A 17,311-nucleotide genomic window follows, 5' to 3' on the forward strand; every position below is an offset into this window, starting at 1 on the left:
TTAATATCTGATTATTTCCATGTAAACATAGCTACACTGCTACAAATATCCACATTGATGACATATAACGAGTAATTCATTATCATATCTAATCAATACGCTAACCATCAAGCCAATCTATCAAATTAGGCAAAGAATGCTTTTAGTATTAACAGCGACTGTTGATGTTGTCGCACCTGTTGTCAATTTGGAAAGTAGTCATAAATGTTCTTATTATTATTGAAGGAGGTATTCGTGGAATTTTAGGTCACGACGTATACGTTTTAGCTTTCGAAAAGTTTTCTAACTATCTGAATGTAGAAAAGCATAATTTATCAAAAGCGAAAAATATGAAATTAACCAGAAAGCGTTTTTTAAGGAGCTACAGTAACAGAAGAGAAAACGTATAGAATCTACCGTCAGAACGATAACATTTCTAAGATAATATCCTGGATTGAAATCCCGTGACTTGATCTTGATCAAATCTAGTTACTACTTATACCTTTTAAGAACAGAAAAGATCCACTTTGAAGATTGTTATTATACAGATAGGGTAAGTTCAAATTAAAATTAACTCTTTATTCTATGCAATTGTTCTTTTTGAGTCCAACGTATAGGAACTATATCGGCTCATGTATACCTGTTAACTTAACTTACAGTTCCATTAATTTTGATTCATTTAAGCAATGGACAGCGGTTTTAATGTTGTTATTGTCGATATGGCAGGAAGATGTATGCTGGGCAAATGGCCCGTTAGGGTTCCCATGCTACATATGCCCACTATACATGTTGCTGCCATATCGACTATAGCAACATTAAAACCATTGTTCAATACTTATATTTATATTGTCTTGCCATTTCCGTCAACTTTGAAAAAACTGAAAAAAAAAAAAAAAAAAAAAAATCTCGGCTTTTATATGTCACATGACCCGCTGGGTGTTATAGCCTGAGGCACTGGGTGTTATAGGCGTATGGTGGCAACTGCCTCTTAGCATTGTGTCAATGGGGAAATGCGGAGCAAATGTAAATATTGTAATATGAGGGGAAACCAGCATGGTTAAGGTAAATTGTCATTTCTTTCCCTAACGACTCGATCACTTGTGGCTAGCATGCTGGGTCTCTTACTACCACGCGTGTCCAGCGCGTGATCACCATTGCTACATTGCTGATTTCGTTAAATTTTTATAAAAATTCAAATGAGATTTTGATAACCCACCGTAATCGTTTCCATCCTATTTTCAGTGTTAATTTTCACAAAAAGTTTCTATGTCAAAAATGGATGTAAATGTATTCTTTTATTTTTTGCAAAGGGAAGACAGCCAGGAAGGTTTCTAGAGTTTGTTTCAGCGCTTTACGACTTTTATCTTTGGTTTTTAACCCGAAGCCAATAGTTTTCCCCCATCTTTGCTTCTTTGTATTATTCAATATGGTTGTAATTTGAATTCGTTGATAAATACCATGTCAACACGTTCATATGTATCTGAATTTGAATTATCATGTAATTAAAAAAATGATCATTATATATTTTCTGGCTTCATGTTACCTTAAGGTACATGATTCTGTATTTAGATGTATTTCAGAACTCCGCCCATTGTCATACTGCGATGCTAAAGTTGTGTATATTTATATGACCCCGCTTACTTTATTATCTAACTATTGTGATGATAGATTCTATTAGTGTCTTCGCTAACTCCCCCGTAATTACCATGCATATGCATGTGTGGTCCTGCGTTTAGGGCTGCTCGTGATATATCCTTTTTAACATTTTATTCCTAAATGGCTTCATGATTAAATGCCATTATTGCATATTCAAAGAGATAGTTCACATATAGGTCAGTTAATTGTATGCGACACATCTGTAGGAGTGTATGACGTCGTAATGTTTAATTGATTAAATGGAACCTAACCGCAATTTACGTATAACTGCATGATGATGCCACAGGCTACTTTGTCAGTGTATGTAAAGAAGGACCTCGCTCCGGACAAACCCAGACTGCTTCTACTAACTAGAGGGTGAGAACAAGGTTTGTATCTGTAAAACATTTATTACAGTTATTCATAATGCATGATTTATTAAATACATATGATATATTTGTAATTGCAATTTGCCCTATCTTCTGCATGATAAGATATGCACAAACGATATTGACAAAATATTTTTCTCTTATTTAATTCTTAATTTTTATTGATATGTCTATTTTAGAGATAGCATCTTATATGATATATGCATTTCTCTCAAATTAAGATAATCGCTCATTTATTAGTATAAGTTTAGAGATATTACATTTTTATTCCTTAAATAATTCACAATTATTACAAAATTTGATATCTATTATAGATATGTTTCTTTAAAATATATATATATAATTTAAATTACTCATCAATTAAAATGTTTATTTAAATATATATGTGACATTCTTCCAGTAATTTCATGGCAGTCCCTATTTCATTTGGGTTTAGAATGTATTAGACGATATCTAAATATGATATAGCTTTTTCCGAAAAAAATCTCACATGATTTATAATAAAAAGCCCATCAACATTATCCCGAATCGACGTTCATGGTTATTTCCCAAAATGAAATAAAGCACAGAAATACATATTAAAAAAGAAGGCAATAAAACATTTGAAAACTGCTAGAGTAAATAGAAACTAGGACATACTGATCCATATGCACGCATTGATGAGATATCTCCTTAGACGAATTAGTGTAAGATGTTTGGCATCGGCGCGGTGGCCGAGTGGTTAAGGTGTCCCGACACTTTATCACTAGTCCTCCACCTCTGGGTTGCGAGTTCGAAACCTACGTGGGGCAGTTGCCTGGTACTGACCGTAGGCCGGTGGTTTTTCTCCGGGTACTCCGGCTTTCCTCCACCTCCAAAACCTGGCACGTCCTTAAATGACCCTGGCTGTTAATAGGACGTTAAACAAAAACAAACAAAAAAGTAAGATGTTTGGCATGATAATAACAACGCTAAACATTAGTTATCTGTAGTATTTTGATTTAAACATATTTATTGCCCCAAAGTTTTCCAACTTATTAACGCCTTTTCCTCTAATATAATTCATGTAATAAGATTGACATAACATTCAACACGACATACAAATCATAATATACAATTAATATATTTTACTAAAACCTGTTGAGTTGAGCAGAGGATTAGGCACAAGTTTTCCAACTTATTAACGCATTTTCCTCTAGCACAATTCATATAATAATGTTTACATGATAACATTAAACGCGGCATACAAATTATAATATATGATTAAAATATTTTATTTAAAATCTGTTCCTTGATTTGATGAAAATGATCTGTAATAGAAGATGGTCAACCGTAAGGATACGAAAAAATCTTTCAATTCATGTTGAATTATTAGTAATGCTTATAAATTTGAAACTATGTATACATTTCATATTTGTTACACTTTGCAATATTAACAATATTCAGATATTCCAAAGGGACCCGTAGCGACCTTACCTTATATTCACTGTTTACATGCTACATGTTCACTACCGGTTCCTCTGGGATATTCCATGCTTAATGAAAGCAATGTCTGACAAGTCTGTTTTTAACATAACGACAGGATATTGTGTAGCTGTAGATTGTAATCACGTGCTTGTTTCATTAGAACCTTGCACGGGCTACTGTAAATGTTTCATTTTTTCTCTCTCCTCAAAATTTAAACATATCTATACATTAAACATGGCATAAGACACTTTAGACACGCATTCAACATATTCGTCCATTATCTTACTTTATCTGATACAAATCAAATCAATACCTGATAACAAATGTTTACAACATCCACACAAAACATTAAAAGACAAAACAAGAACAAACATAGAAAAACATGGAGACTAATGTAAATCGTACACTATTAACATATTACAAAATGCAGTAAGGTTGTAGCAGCTCATGGGCAGATATTTCTGTACAAAAACCAAACTGAAAAAAATATCCTTTACCGATAAGATTTGACTATGTGTCAGTTTTAAAGTCAACACCATAACCTTATTTGGAAACATTATATTTCCTTATGCGACGTGTTTAGTATGTGTCGTTGTGGCTACGATGTCACCACATTATCTCTTATTTTATATATTGTCCCAATGTAATTAGGATTCGACCTGTATTTTAGATCTTGACCCAATCTAATTAAGATTATACCTGTATTTTAGATCTTGACCCAATCTAATTAAGATTATACCTGTATTTTCCATTCTTCTGTAATGCTCTCCGATACCATGCAATACAATGTATTTGAGTGTGTCATAGAGAAGCAGAAATTAACAAGTCTAGTTTTAATTAGATTGGATCTTGATCCGGATTTGACCTATTATATGGAGGATGTCGTTGATGAAGTAAGGTATCTGTAAAAAAATTGATTCTGAGGGTTTATTTTCTTTGTTCCTGAAAACAGCTCTTTGGCGTTTGATTTCAGATTGAGGCCAGTAAAACCGGTGAACATGATGCCACTCCGATTGTCACTCGCTTGTGCTATGTTGATGAATATCCTAACTGTCGTGCATGGCCACGGCCGAATGTTGGATCCTCCCGGCAGAAGCAGCATGTGGAGAGTTGGCTTTAATACACCTGTAAATTTCGATGACAACGGCCTCAACTGTGGATACCGAAAGGTAGTTCCTTCATTAAAAAGCTGTGATTGAGAATCAATCTCATTATGGGTTTATTTTGATGTTCGACTGTAATGTATTGGTTTGGCAAAGACAACCTTTCTTGATTTCCGTACCTGTCCTTCACACAATGTTTGATCTAGTATCACTGACGAATGCTGCAGGAAAGTTATGTATTCGTGTCCAAGTCAAAATCAAAATAAAGACCAGACTATTTCATCATACGGTTATCGACTGTGAAATAGAAAAAAAAAAAAAAAAAAAGTGGACAGACGCAATATATCAATTCAGTAAACAAAAATAAAAATACAAATCAAGCCAAAAATTAAACGCGCACCGCATTGGAAATTATATAGCCCCAATATTTGTTTCATAACCGACTGTCTTCTAGGCGTTCATGATATGACGATATAGGTACAATAGTTTCCTGTTCGGTTTGTTGTTATTTCATATCAATATCACCAAACCGTGCCCCTCTGTTTGCTGTTTAATTAATTATGTTGTCGTACGAGGCTGATTATATTGAAGAGCTTATCAAAAAAGCAAGAGAGACTTTGTAAAGCACTTCAATTTTAACTTTAGTTATCTTAACGTTTAAGTGTTACATTTGAATAAAAACATTGTTGGCCATGTTGATCCGGTATATCATGTAAAACCCGAAATCAAGGAAGTTCATTTTCTTAAACGAGTCACTTATCTGTATCTTTACATATAATAATCACCAACGCGAACAGCTTACAAATAAGTTTTATGGTAACCGTGATTCTTTCAATTTTTCCATTGCTATTCAAAGGCTAAGAATGATGTCGTTTGATTAAGACCACAGCGAAGTTTTATTGTCGGACTCTTATTTAGAAATATTGTATTGCCTTATGCGATATGAATTATAACATATTTGATATTGTTGATATTTGTAATAGTTCCGTTGTCATCTACGTAACTCTTATGTGAGTTTGTGACTCAGATTTGTATAGTGGGTGTCGTGGTGACCTAGATTTGTATGGTGGGTGTCTTAGTGAACTAGATTTGTATGGTGGGTGTCGTAGTGAACTAGATTTATATAGTGGGTGTCGTAGTGACATGGATTTGTATAATTGGTGTCGTCTTGACCTAGATTTGTATGGTTTGTGTCGTAGTGACCTAGATTTGTATAGTGGGTGTCGTAGTGACCTAGATTTGCATGGTGGGTGTCGTAGTGACCTAGATTTGTATAGTGGGTGTCGTAGTGACCTAGATGTGTATGGTGGTGTCGTAGTGACCTAGATTTGTATGGTTAGTGTCGTAGTGACCTAGATTTATTTAGTGGGTGTCGTAGTGACCTAGATTTGTATGGTGGGTGTCGTAGTGACATAGATTTGTATGGTGGGTGTCGTAGTGACCGAGATGTGTATGGTGGTGTCATAGTGACCTAGATTTGTATGGTGGTGTCGTAGTGACCTAGATTTGTATGGTTGGTGTCGTAGTGACCTAGATTTGTATGGTGGGTGTCGTAGTGACCTAGACTTGTGGCGTCGATGAAGCAGAATACGCTAGCTTCTTCCGTAACACCTGGCCGTGTTCTCCTTAAAAAATGAAATGTTTGTTGATAGTTAACCTTCGTTGGATTGCTTAAGACTTTGTATTATGGTTTTATTACCACGTCAGTATGATTTTTGGGGATGTATTTCATTATCATGAGTGTCACTTTATATACATTGTGGCGATATAGCATTTCTAACAAAAATGTTTATATTTTGACTTATTTTAGCAACCTCTAGACTTCTTCGGTGGCAATTGTGGCGTATGTGGGGACCCATCAGGACAAAATCCGAAGGAGAACGAGGCTGGGGGAAAATATGCAACGGGGATCATCTCAAAGTATTATAAAATGGGGGAGAACATCAATATAAAAATACATATAACCTCAAATAATGAAGGTTTTTTCGAGTTCCGCCTCTGTGAAAATAATGACGTTAAAAAAAGAATAACAAAGAGCTGCTTGAAACATTTATTGGTTAATCCGGAGACGGGAGAGACAAGATACCCTGTTACAGCCTCTCAACAGTACATCGCTGTGTCTGCCAAGCTGCCCGAGAACGTCACGTGTTCCCAGTGTGTCTTACAGTGGAGGTACCACACAGGTAAGTGTTATCAGAGTCACGTGTTCCTAGTGTGTCTTACAGTGGAGATACCACACATGTAAGTGTTATCAGAGTCACGTGTCCCCCGTGTGTCTTACAGTGGAGATACCACACATGTAAGTGTTATCAGAGTCACGTGTTCCTAGTGTGTCTTACAGTGGAGATACCACACAGATAAGTGTTGTCAGTCACGTGTTCCCCGTGTGTTTTACAGTGGAGATACCACACAGGTAAGTGTTATCAGAGTCACGTGTTCTCAGTGTGTATTACAGTGGAGGTTCCACACAGATAAGTGTTATCAGTCACGTGTTCCCCGTGTGTATAAGAGCGAATGTTCCACACAGATAAGTGTTATCAACACACATCATTTTATCATCAATATGGTATTTGACAGTAGATATATAAGAGAAGAATAGTAGCCACTGTAAAGACAAATGAAAGCAAAAAGTGAATTTATAATGAGTTTATTTTAGTGTTGCATGACTGGATTGTCAGTCATGGCATTATGTTGAACTTGATAAAATTTCGAATAAGATTAGCGTTCAGTTATGTTACAAGAAGCTTATGATTTTTGTCTTTCGTCTTTGTTCTCTCTTTTAAACGAAGAAAAAGTGATTGAACAAAATGTAGTTGTAACCTTTCATAACTGATACGTGGTTTGCTTGATATCACAGGAAAAAATGGCGGGATCTGTAAAACATGTGTCGACCAGGAAGAGTTTTATGCGTGTTCGGATATAGCCATCAAAGACAGTGATTCACCGATCACGGAGGAAGACTCCGGTATATCTCCCCTTATAGCAGATACGGCGTTCATCCCTGACTCTAACCCGCGATCTCCTGGAAGATGCATTTCTCTTTCGCAAAGCACCAACAATCTCTGGTGCGAAATAAACTGCAATCACTCTCCGCCACATTGTCCAAGCTTCTTGTGTAAATGTACACCTACACCGCCCACTACAGAGTCAACGACCACCCCAACTACTCCTACTTCAGAAACCACTGAGAAGGCTACAACTACCACCACGCCTGCAACTACCACCACGCCTACCACTACCACACCAACTACTCCTACTTCAGAAACTACCGCCAATCCTACTAAGAATCCTACCACTACTACCCAAAGTACAACAACTACTACAACCCCTACTACAACCCCGACTACAACCACAACTACAACCACAACCACTACGCCAACTACAACTACCACGCCTACCACCACTATAAAGTCTACGTCTGCTCCCTCTTCTTCCATCTCTTATTTACTTACTTGTAAATCAGTTTATCCCAGCGTTAGCAATAACTGGTGTAACATTAATTGCAATTATTCACCGATATTTTGTCCACGTTATATGTGTAAATGTTTCCCGACCACTAACCCCCCGAAAAAAGCCACACCTACACCAACTACAACCCCTACCACAACCACTACAACGACAACCACCACCACTACTACTCCTACTACTACGATACCTACAACAACCACCACTACTATACCCACTACTTCAATCCCAGTTCCGTAGGTATCTGTTCACATCATACTGTATGTTATGTTAAACTAAAAAACACAAAACCCTGTCACTGTAAACATAAAATGTAGTGACTTTATGTTCAGTTAAAGAGTCCGACGCTTCACCATCACACTAAATTATAGTGGTATATTTTTGGATTTTTTGTAAAGTTTATTCTATAGCAGCTGTTGCTGTTTCTTCAATTAATTAATGTGCATATTTGTTTTGCATTAAGGTACGCCGAAATTTGTTAGCTTGCTGTACCTTTTATCTTTAATATACATTAAAAGTTAATTGAAAAATGAACTACTAATTGTTTGAGAATGTCTGTCTTTTTATCACGAGATGTTAGTGATTTCGTATTGTTCAATATGTTCTATTGTTATGTATTAGAAATAAACCGGTAAGTGCCATAACGTCAGTCGATTATATTATTTTCACGGAAACATGTCGTATATACCAATACAAATCACTAGTTCTACCAGTTTTTTGGTATTTCCTTCGTAAGATCATATATTAGATGGCATAACGGGGGAGGTAATGAAGCAGTATAAAATGTATACAAGCATGGATAAACGAACAATTAACTTCATTGTACGTATGTCTTTTGTTTTTTCCCCGAATTGATTTCCATGGTATCCTGACTACGTGTCGTCTCAGATCAACGGTTTCACCACATCTAGGAATCATATGACAAAGTTGGAAACAATTAGAATGGAATTCGTATGATTATATATCCTATAATGAATCTTCCTAATTCTGGTTAGTTGCGGTGTGATTGTTAGAATTGCTGACTAGAATGATTTAACTTTTCTAACCAAGATCAGTGTCGCAAAAAAAAAAAAAAAAAAAAAATACAGGGATGACCAACGTATACACGCGATGACGTCATTAGAACAGAAATCGCAAAATGGCAGCGATGACGTAAAGATGCAGTGTCGCTATTCTGGTAAACGTCCTTTAGCTCATAGTGATCTATCATTAAAGCTTGTCTTCAAAATTATGTGGTGTATATCAATACTTATATTTACATTTCCAAAAGGTTTTGATATCTATTCAGCTTTTAATTGGATTTCAATTAAATTATACTATCTGCTACCGACAGCTTGATTTATCAGATTAATAGATATCCACTTAGTGTATGACCTTATAGTCACATGTAATGGATGTAATATACAGTTGAATGGCACGACAAGATGGCTGACTTTACATCCTACCAAATTTTGATAAAAAGGGGTCTTGAGTTTATCATTTCATATGAATGAAATGTCGAGACTCGAAAATAAAAATATCATTCGTTTCGTAATATCTCAAAAGAAATGAAAACTTATTTCCGGTCCTATATAAACAGAGCAATATGCAGAACATTGTTGTTGACAATATCGATCCTGTGTACTCAGCAGATAAATTACTAATTGTATCGATTTCATTATGGTCTCAACGTAACAAGATCGGTTCATATAAATCCCTTAGTTGTTAATGAAAATACATAGATGGAACAGCTACATGATATTATGCAATGGTGTTGTATCTATATACTGGTATATGTATATATAATAAAGGTGAATACGATATAACAGTCTTATCTGTCTGACAGTGAAATGTGAATATGAATAAAACAGTCTTATTATCTATCTTACAATGAAATGTGAATACGATTCGACAAACTGATTATCTATCTAAGAATAAAATGTGAATACAATTTAACAGTCTTATTATCTATCTTACAACGAAATGTGAATACGATTTAACAGTTTGATTATCTGTCTTATAATGAAATTCGAATACGATTCGACAATCTGATTATCTATCTAAGAATAACATGTGAATAGAATTTAACAGTCTGATTATCTATCTGACAGTGAAATGTGAATGCCATATAAGTCTGATTATCTATCTTACAATGAAATGTGAATATGATATAACAGTCTTATTATCTGTTTTCAAATAAAATGTGAATACGATTCAATAGTCTGAATGATAAAATGTGAATACGATTCAATAGTCTGAATGATAAAATGTGAATACGATATAACAGTCTTATTATCCGTCTAACAGTGAAATGTGAATTTGATATAACTGCCGGTTTATCTGTGTTGCAATAAATTGTGAATGAGATATGTCAATATGATATAAACATTTATATGTCTTACAATGAAATGTGAATACGACATTTCAGCAACAGTTGAAATAGAAATGGTCTTTAGTTTGTCCTTATTTAATTAACATCAATATTGCTTTGATGGAGTAAGATCCATATAAGAATGGCGGCCTTATTGTCGGATTTGACACATTTAAACACGAATAAGCCGAAGGAATAACTGTTAAAAGTTTTCAATCCAGCCACTGCAATTGTTACAAAAGTCCTCTTAAGAGTAGTCGTATCATCGTTGTGAACTATTAACCAGCGCCTACGTAGAATCAGAAGAGCATTTCCATCTTTGTAATTTGATAAAATAAAACTGATAGAAAAAGTTGATGAACACTGGCTACAATGTATCTGTCAACTCTGTTATAAGAACAGTCACAATAGGAGTGTGGGTGGTCCACTGATTGGCCGCAGTACCCTGCAATATTTTCGACGACTATGACCTCATAATTTGTAGCCCTTTAGTAGTACAATAAATTATGTAATGTCGCCAGAACCACCATTATAATGGATCCCATGTTATTGTCCTCTGAACGAAGCAACATTACAGTCTAAGGTATTGACCTAGGAAACCAGCAAGATTAAGAAGTATGAGGCATTGGCCACTGAACCCTGTATTAGTAATCGTTAGGGTCAGAGGTCAATGCCATATTAGGTAGCGATACTGATAATGTGTAGGAGGATTTACCAAACATAGCAGCAAGTGAAGTCGTGATGGAGTAGGTAATCACACAGATGACATGAATGAGGGACAGGCTAAATATCAAAGGTGGATTTTATTGTAAATAATGAGAACATTTTTAAATTTCATAAATTTTCAAATTTTTTCATAAATACACCTTGTAGTTGTTTGACTTATCCCTTTTGGGATTATTATTACTGTAATTTCGTGTGTATTGCCCGCACCGTTAAATTGCCCGCACAAGCCAAAATGATGGTTATATATTTTAACAACTGCACATATCCCGCTCCGGTCATTGCTCGCGGGTTACCTTCTACGTTATTAAGTACAAATTCACTATCGGGGTAAAACCCTCGTTGAGTGTATTGCCTTGACAAGTGAAGTGTTTTTTTTACATGATATGTCCACAGGTTTATGTATCCTTCATATCTATATTAGTTTTTATCATATGACTACCGTTATATACGGTGTCATAAACCCATCACATAAATTTTCTTTATGACACTAGTGTAATAACACCTTTCGCTACGCTGATTGGCTGGTTCCGTGAGAACTGTATTCATACGCGTGGGAACGACCTACTTCTTTTTACTACGACTCGTAAAAATGGCGACTAGTGCTTGTAAACTTTGAAAAAAAATCAACTGAACGACAAATTGGTCTATTAACATAATATATTGTACAATCAAAGATAAAATCCAAGATGTAAACATCCTAAGTTTTTTAATTATATTTATACTAGGCCTATAAGATGTTAAATTAGGCCTGGCAAACATCTATTTTATGACCCCTAGTAACATATTTCAACTCCGATAGAAAATTGCGGTTGCGTTGTCCGATGAGACATATCTAGTCTAGATTCTTTTCAAATAAACAAATAATAACATTATTTAATAAAATCCTCATGAAAAACGGCAATGTAGTTTGTTACAACTTGCCTTCAACGGTTACTCAGAATAACATGCTGACACTGTCGTCGACAAACACGTGTAATGTCAAAACAAACAACACTGCCAACAAATCGGCATCCAAAGTCGCTTTTCACGGCAGTCTGAACACGATGTTCAGTGGGAATATTCACGGTGGAACATTTCACATCTCCATAAACTCCCGCGATGACGAGGATAAACACAAAGCAGTGAAAAGGCGCCGTACAATGGTTCTGTACGACAGCGACAGCGAATAGACATTTGTACAACGAAGCCTCCATTATCGCGCCAAGTGACGTCACGGCTTCGTCACATCAAAAACAGTCGCTCATGAACTTTCAAACTAAAATATTTTCCTCATTGTTTCAAACACCAAGGACAATTTATCTATTATAGATTAAATGAAAAAATGCTGAAATTTTGTTTTGAGACGTGTATTTAATAAAATGAATCCTTTTCAAGAGTCAGTTGTGTTAGAACTATTTCTTCTCTCGTCGGTATAATTGACCTACTTCGAAGGTTCGGGTGATTTGGTTGAGATGTGACGATTCAAGGCAAAAGAGAAAATCAGTTTTTGATGGGGAACGATGAAAGAAAACGTCATAAGATAAAAAGAATCTGTCATTCGTTTCCCTTCATGTTAGATTTATGATACTCGTTTAGAATTTTTTATTTTTGCTCGCCAGAGGCTCGCAAAAATAAAAAATTCAAAACTCGTATCATAAATCTAATATGAAGGGAAACTCATGACAGATCCTCTATTTATGCTTTGGAAAACATTCTGTCAGATAGCCCACTTTATCACACAGCCTGCAGAAGGCATTTTTAATGTTTTAAATGATAAACCCAGGGGCAATGCACACGAAAAAAAGAAATGATGCCTTGTATAATTGGTTGATTTTATTCCATATGATCAGTTATTAATCAGAATTGACAGAATGCTTGGTCAGTATTGTAGACCGTCGGCCTTGCTTGGGCCAAACAGGGTTGTCTTTGGACCAATGACTAGACCGATACTGAAAATGATAATTTACTCCAAGCCATTGATGGCCGTATACTTCTATAGCAGTAACTGATCTGAGGTATTACACACAGGCGTCCTGTGATATTAAACAGTTCAACATCTTGATCTTGGAATCCAGAAATACTACATTATTAGATTAGATCAGGTTTTTCAAATGAAAAAAGCAAGTAGAAAACACATTATTTGTCACTTTGGCAAAATAAATAAAGGAATATTGAACAGGAAAACATTTTATTTATGATAAGCTGATGTCATTGGCTGTTCTACCTCTGCCCTTCGTAGCAATGCGACGTTAAGACACGAAGAAGCTGTCAATCTTTTCAAAACTCTACAATCTGATTCCCTAACCAACCGATTTTACATCACACGGTGAAATCTACATAATCGGGGTTTTATTTCGAGTATACGATTTCAATGAAAGATGTCCATAGTCAACAGAAGAAAATATTTTGCAATACGATAATCCATTTTCCAGTAATTGACCTGATTTGAGGGTGTCGTGATTAATTAGTGGACTTATTATATCTATTTCATCTGTATAATATAGAAATGGATCATAATATACAATCATCATTTTAGGTTTACTTCTTATTGATATGTGATATATATGAATGAGAAAGAGATTTCATTTTAACAAATTCATCTTCAAAATGTGTAAAGGTTAAAGGTCAAGTCACAGGTCGTTTTATCTCAATTTTAAAACATGTGTATTCTCACGAGTGTCATATTCACGATTCTGTCATTAAAAAACTGTGTATTCGTACGTGGATGTTCACTTGTGTTATGATTATGTAATCAGTAAGTTAGAATACATAAAGATCCATGATATTAACTATAAGTAAACAATAAAGGAAAAGAAACGATCTCCCTGATATTGTTAATATACACGTACATACAAAGTATGAAAAATAACAAGATCATAAGGAAGCGATGTAAACAATAATGAAATATGATATTGCATCCTACAAACCTCTCAACACAGTAGTTCATTATTCTCGAACATCCAAGATACATTTCCCCCACCCTTTTTCAAATCCGGTTCTTTGTACAGTTAGGACATTTGACTCTTTCTCTCAGCACTGTTATCTACACGTTAAGTTTGTAATTATATCATATGGGAATACGTGTCAATGTTCTGGACATTTGAAGCGCTGCCTCCCTTTTTTGATAAAAGAATATGCGCATGTGGATTAATTTTCGTTTATAACTGAACAGAAAAAAATGTTTAGTTTGGTTTTAACAATATTTTTATTAACATTCAAATACACACGTCACAATACAAATCATATATACATAGTTTTTAAATAAATAAATTATATAATAATTTCCTCGTCATTTCTGTATGTTTTTACAACCGAATCCAATATCCAACTTCTTTCCTTGATGTTTTCTTCGGTTCTCGAGACCGACACGAAAGACTTCATTAACACTTGGTTAGTATGACCAGTGCGCCCATTCAACGTATGTTTCGTACATATCAACGTGATATTCTTGTACATCGTTCTAAGAAACTGGATACAATTGTTGTACATTCTTCTATTTATCCAAGTACGTTATTCAACGGCATTAGAGACTGCCATGGCATTAATTGACGAAGGGCCAATTTATTGACTACATTTTGGACAATGTATGACATTATCGTAAGAATGTACAGCACTTTTCGTTGTTCATGTATAAATACCTTCACGCTCTCATCTGTTTCATAAGCATTGATTTTGGGTTATGGGGTGCTCTAGGACGATTTATAGAGCAAGTGTTAATATTCAGGATTCGGTATTGGAGTTCTTTGGTGTTTTAAGTATCGAAGTCGGCATAAAAACACAAACAAAAGTTGATACACGAATGTAACGGATCGTTACTAAAGTGATTATTTTCATATGATTTCCAAAAGCATAGGGTATCGTGTTAAACGTTTTCGGTTGTGCATACACCTTTGTATATATATATTCAACACTGTAAAACCAGAGCCCTAATTGTTCAAAATCGATCTAAGACTAACAAAAACACTAAAATAAAAATGAATGAAGCCTTCGTGTCAGGCAGTGCAGACACAACGCGGGACCTGTAAATAAGGTGACGTCATCGAAATGTACAAGTTGCAACAATGTACAACAATATATACTCTACATGAATACACTAACGAGCAACGGAATGGGGCACAACATTAAACCAAATGCATGATTGAGCACATTCAATTTTTTCAACATGTTCTACCGATGTCATTGTTAATACTGGTATGATGTTCGTGTTTCATTAAACTTCAATATCGCCACAACTATTTTAGGAACATCAATGTACACCAGGGTACAGTCACGTGATATACTCGTAACAAGGAAGTAAGCAAAAACATATATAACAACCGACACAAGACAAGTAAAGCGTCCACTTTATGGCGAGTTCTAAATCTGTGTGGCGTGCTCAGGAACCTATTATTTTCACGTGTTCTCTGTGTGACAGTGACGACAACATAAACTGGTATTGTAACGACTGTCAGGAGGCGTTGTGTGATCGCTGTAAGGAAGGCCACATACGCGAGAGTCAAACTAAAAACGACGATGTCGTATCGATACGGAAGGCTAACCGTCACGAGGACAAGCCTATACCAGAGGTACATGTATGTACATTACACCCTGACAAAGTATGTGAGCTCTACTGCGCGGACTGCAAGGGCTTGTTTTGTTCGATATGTGTATCAAAAACGCATAAACATCACAACTGGAAACATTTTGAAGGGACCTTTCCAGCCATACAGGAACATTTAAATGAACACGTTGCGACTATATCAGAAAAAGTAGAACTTTTTCAAAACGAAATTTCGAAGCGGCATCGTGTTAACAAAGCAAACATCGACAAAATTGATACATCTCGAAAAGAGGTGAACTCTCAGAGGACGAAGTTAATAGCTGAAGTAAATTCTATCGCGGATGCAGTGCTTGATGAGTTATCGGCCTTGGAGAACAAAGAATCAGCGGCACATCAAAGAGATTGTCGGAGATTTAAGAAAAATATTCGAGAATTGACCATTCTGCTTGATAAAGTGGAAGTGTCGAATGAAAGCAGATCTATCGCATCACTGTTGGAAGTAGAAAAGTCTCTGAGGACAACTCTGTCCAGCTATGACGTGAATGTAAAGGTTGTTTCGATGGAACAGCCAAAATTTGCTGCCGGAAGTATCAACCGTGTCATGTTGATGAAAATGTTGGGTGAACTTCGCCATGGAAACCATTACCAGAGTATAGACGTCGACAGTAAACATGTTCAGTGTCTCTCTAAGTTCAGTTTTACACAACAAAAGCAAATTTTTGGTATATGTCCAGTCAATGGCAGTCATGCCTGGTTATCAATGCACTTATACAAGGGTCTAGTACTGGTCAGAAGGGATGGTAAGGTTATAGACACAGTTAAACTGTCCTTCTTTCCTTACAAAATCGCCATGTTTGGGACAGGCATACTTATGACCAGTTATCCAAATTCTTCATTTGTGTATAAACTGTTACTACACAATAGACAAGTAAGATTTACCGATATCAGTCCACATGAAGCACGAGACATCAGCATCAACAAGACAGGCGAGGTGTGTGTAAGTACTGGAACAGATATAATAGTACTGGATCTGTCAGGTACGACAGTTAGGAAGTTGACCTGTTCCGATTACGGATTGGACATTTTCTACTTGTCCTCGGCCATAGCTGTATCAGAATGTAGAGATAACTTCATTGCTAGGAAAGTCATCATCAGAGAGACCCACTCAGGAGCAACAATACACACATGGTCCGGTGAACTGGACAACGGTCAAAAGGCTACCAGCATGCATCTTTGCAAGATGGCATGTGACAAAGACGACAGATTGTTTGTTCCCGACTTTGAGAACCATCAGGTGTATGTCCTGCCTAGGAATGGTTCACGAGCCACGTGTCTTCTTGACCAGAGTCATGGAGTGGTCAATCCTATGGCCGTGGGAGTGGACGCGAGCGGGCACGTGTGGATCGGATGCAACAACGGAACTGTACATGTGATGCATCTGTGAACAATGACGAGGAAGTCATTCTCTATATATTTGGAAAAATGATTCCTTTGGTACCCCACTCAGTTATTTCTGGATTTGTTTATGTGGTACATGGCATGCTTTATCCTATTTCTAATTATTTCACACACCCTGACCGTAGTCATATAGTTTGACATAGGGATTTTAATTGTTGATTGGGGATACAAAGAGAATCTCACCTATATTAGATTCGAAAGAACTGATGTAAAAGCATAAACATCCACAAATAGACACATA

The 17,311-nt window shown here is 35.9% G+C and overlaps 2 protein-coding genes across 2 annotated transcripts; both read left to right on the forward strand.

The window, feature by feature from the left end:
- The first annotated feature begins 1,519 nt into the window (after positions 1–1,519).
- Positions 1,520–9,947, forward strand: LOC117322476 (mucin-2-like). The gene is made up of 4 exons (XM_033877412.1): positions 1,520–2,003; positions 4,423–4,618; positions 6,363–6,735; positions 7,410–9,947. Exons 2-4 carry the CDS (start codon positions 4,448–4,450, stop codon positions 8,255–8,257), a joined length of 1,392 nt encoding a protein of 463 aa, XP_033733303.1. The 5' UTR covers positions 1,520–2,003; positions 4,423–4,447; the 3' UTR covers positions 8,258–9,947.
- A 5,471-nt stretch (positions 9,948–15,418) lies between these two features.
- On the forward strand, positions 15,419–17,056 carry LOC117343808. Its single transcript, XM_033906326.1, has one exon. The coding sequence runs from the start codon at positions 15,419–15,421 to the stop codon at positions 17,054–17,056; it is 1,638 nt and encodes a 545-aa protein (XP_033762217.1).
- Positions 17,057–17,311: the final 255 nt, after the last annotated feature.

This window comes from Pecten maximus, chromosome 2, assembly GCF_902652985.1.
Source record: "Pecten maximus chromosome 2, xPecMax1.1, whole genome shotgun sequence".
In the NCBI taxonomy this organism is placed as follows: domain Eukaryota; kingdom Metazoa; phylum Mollusca; class Bivalvia; order Pectinida; family Pectinidae; genus Pecten; species Pecten maximus.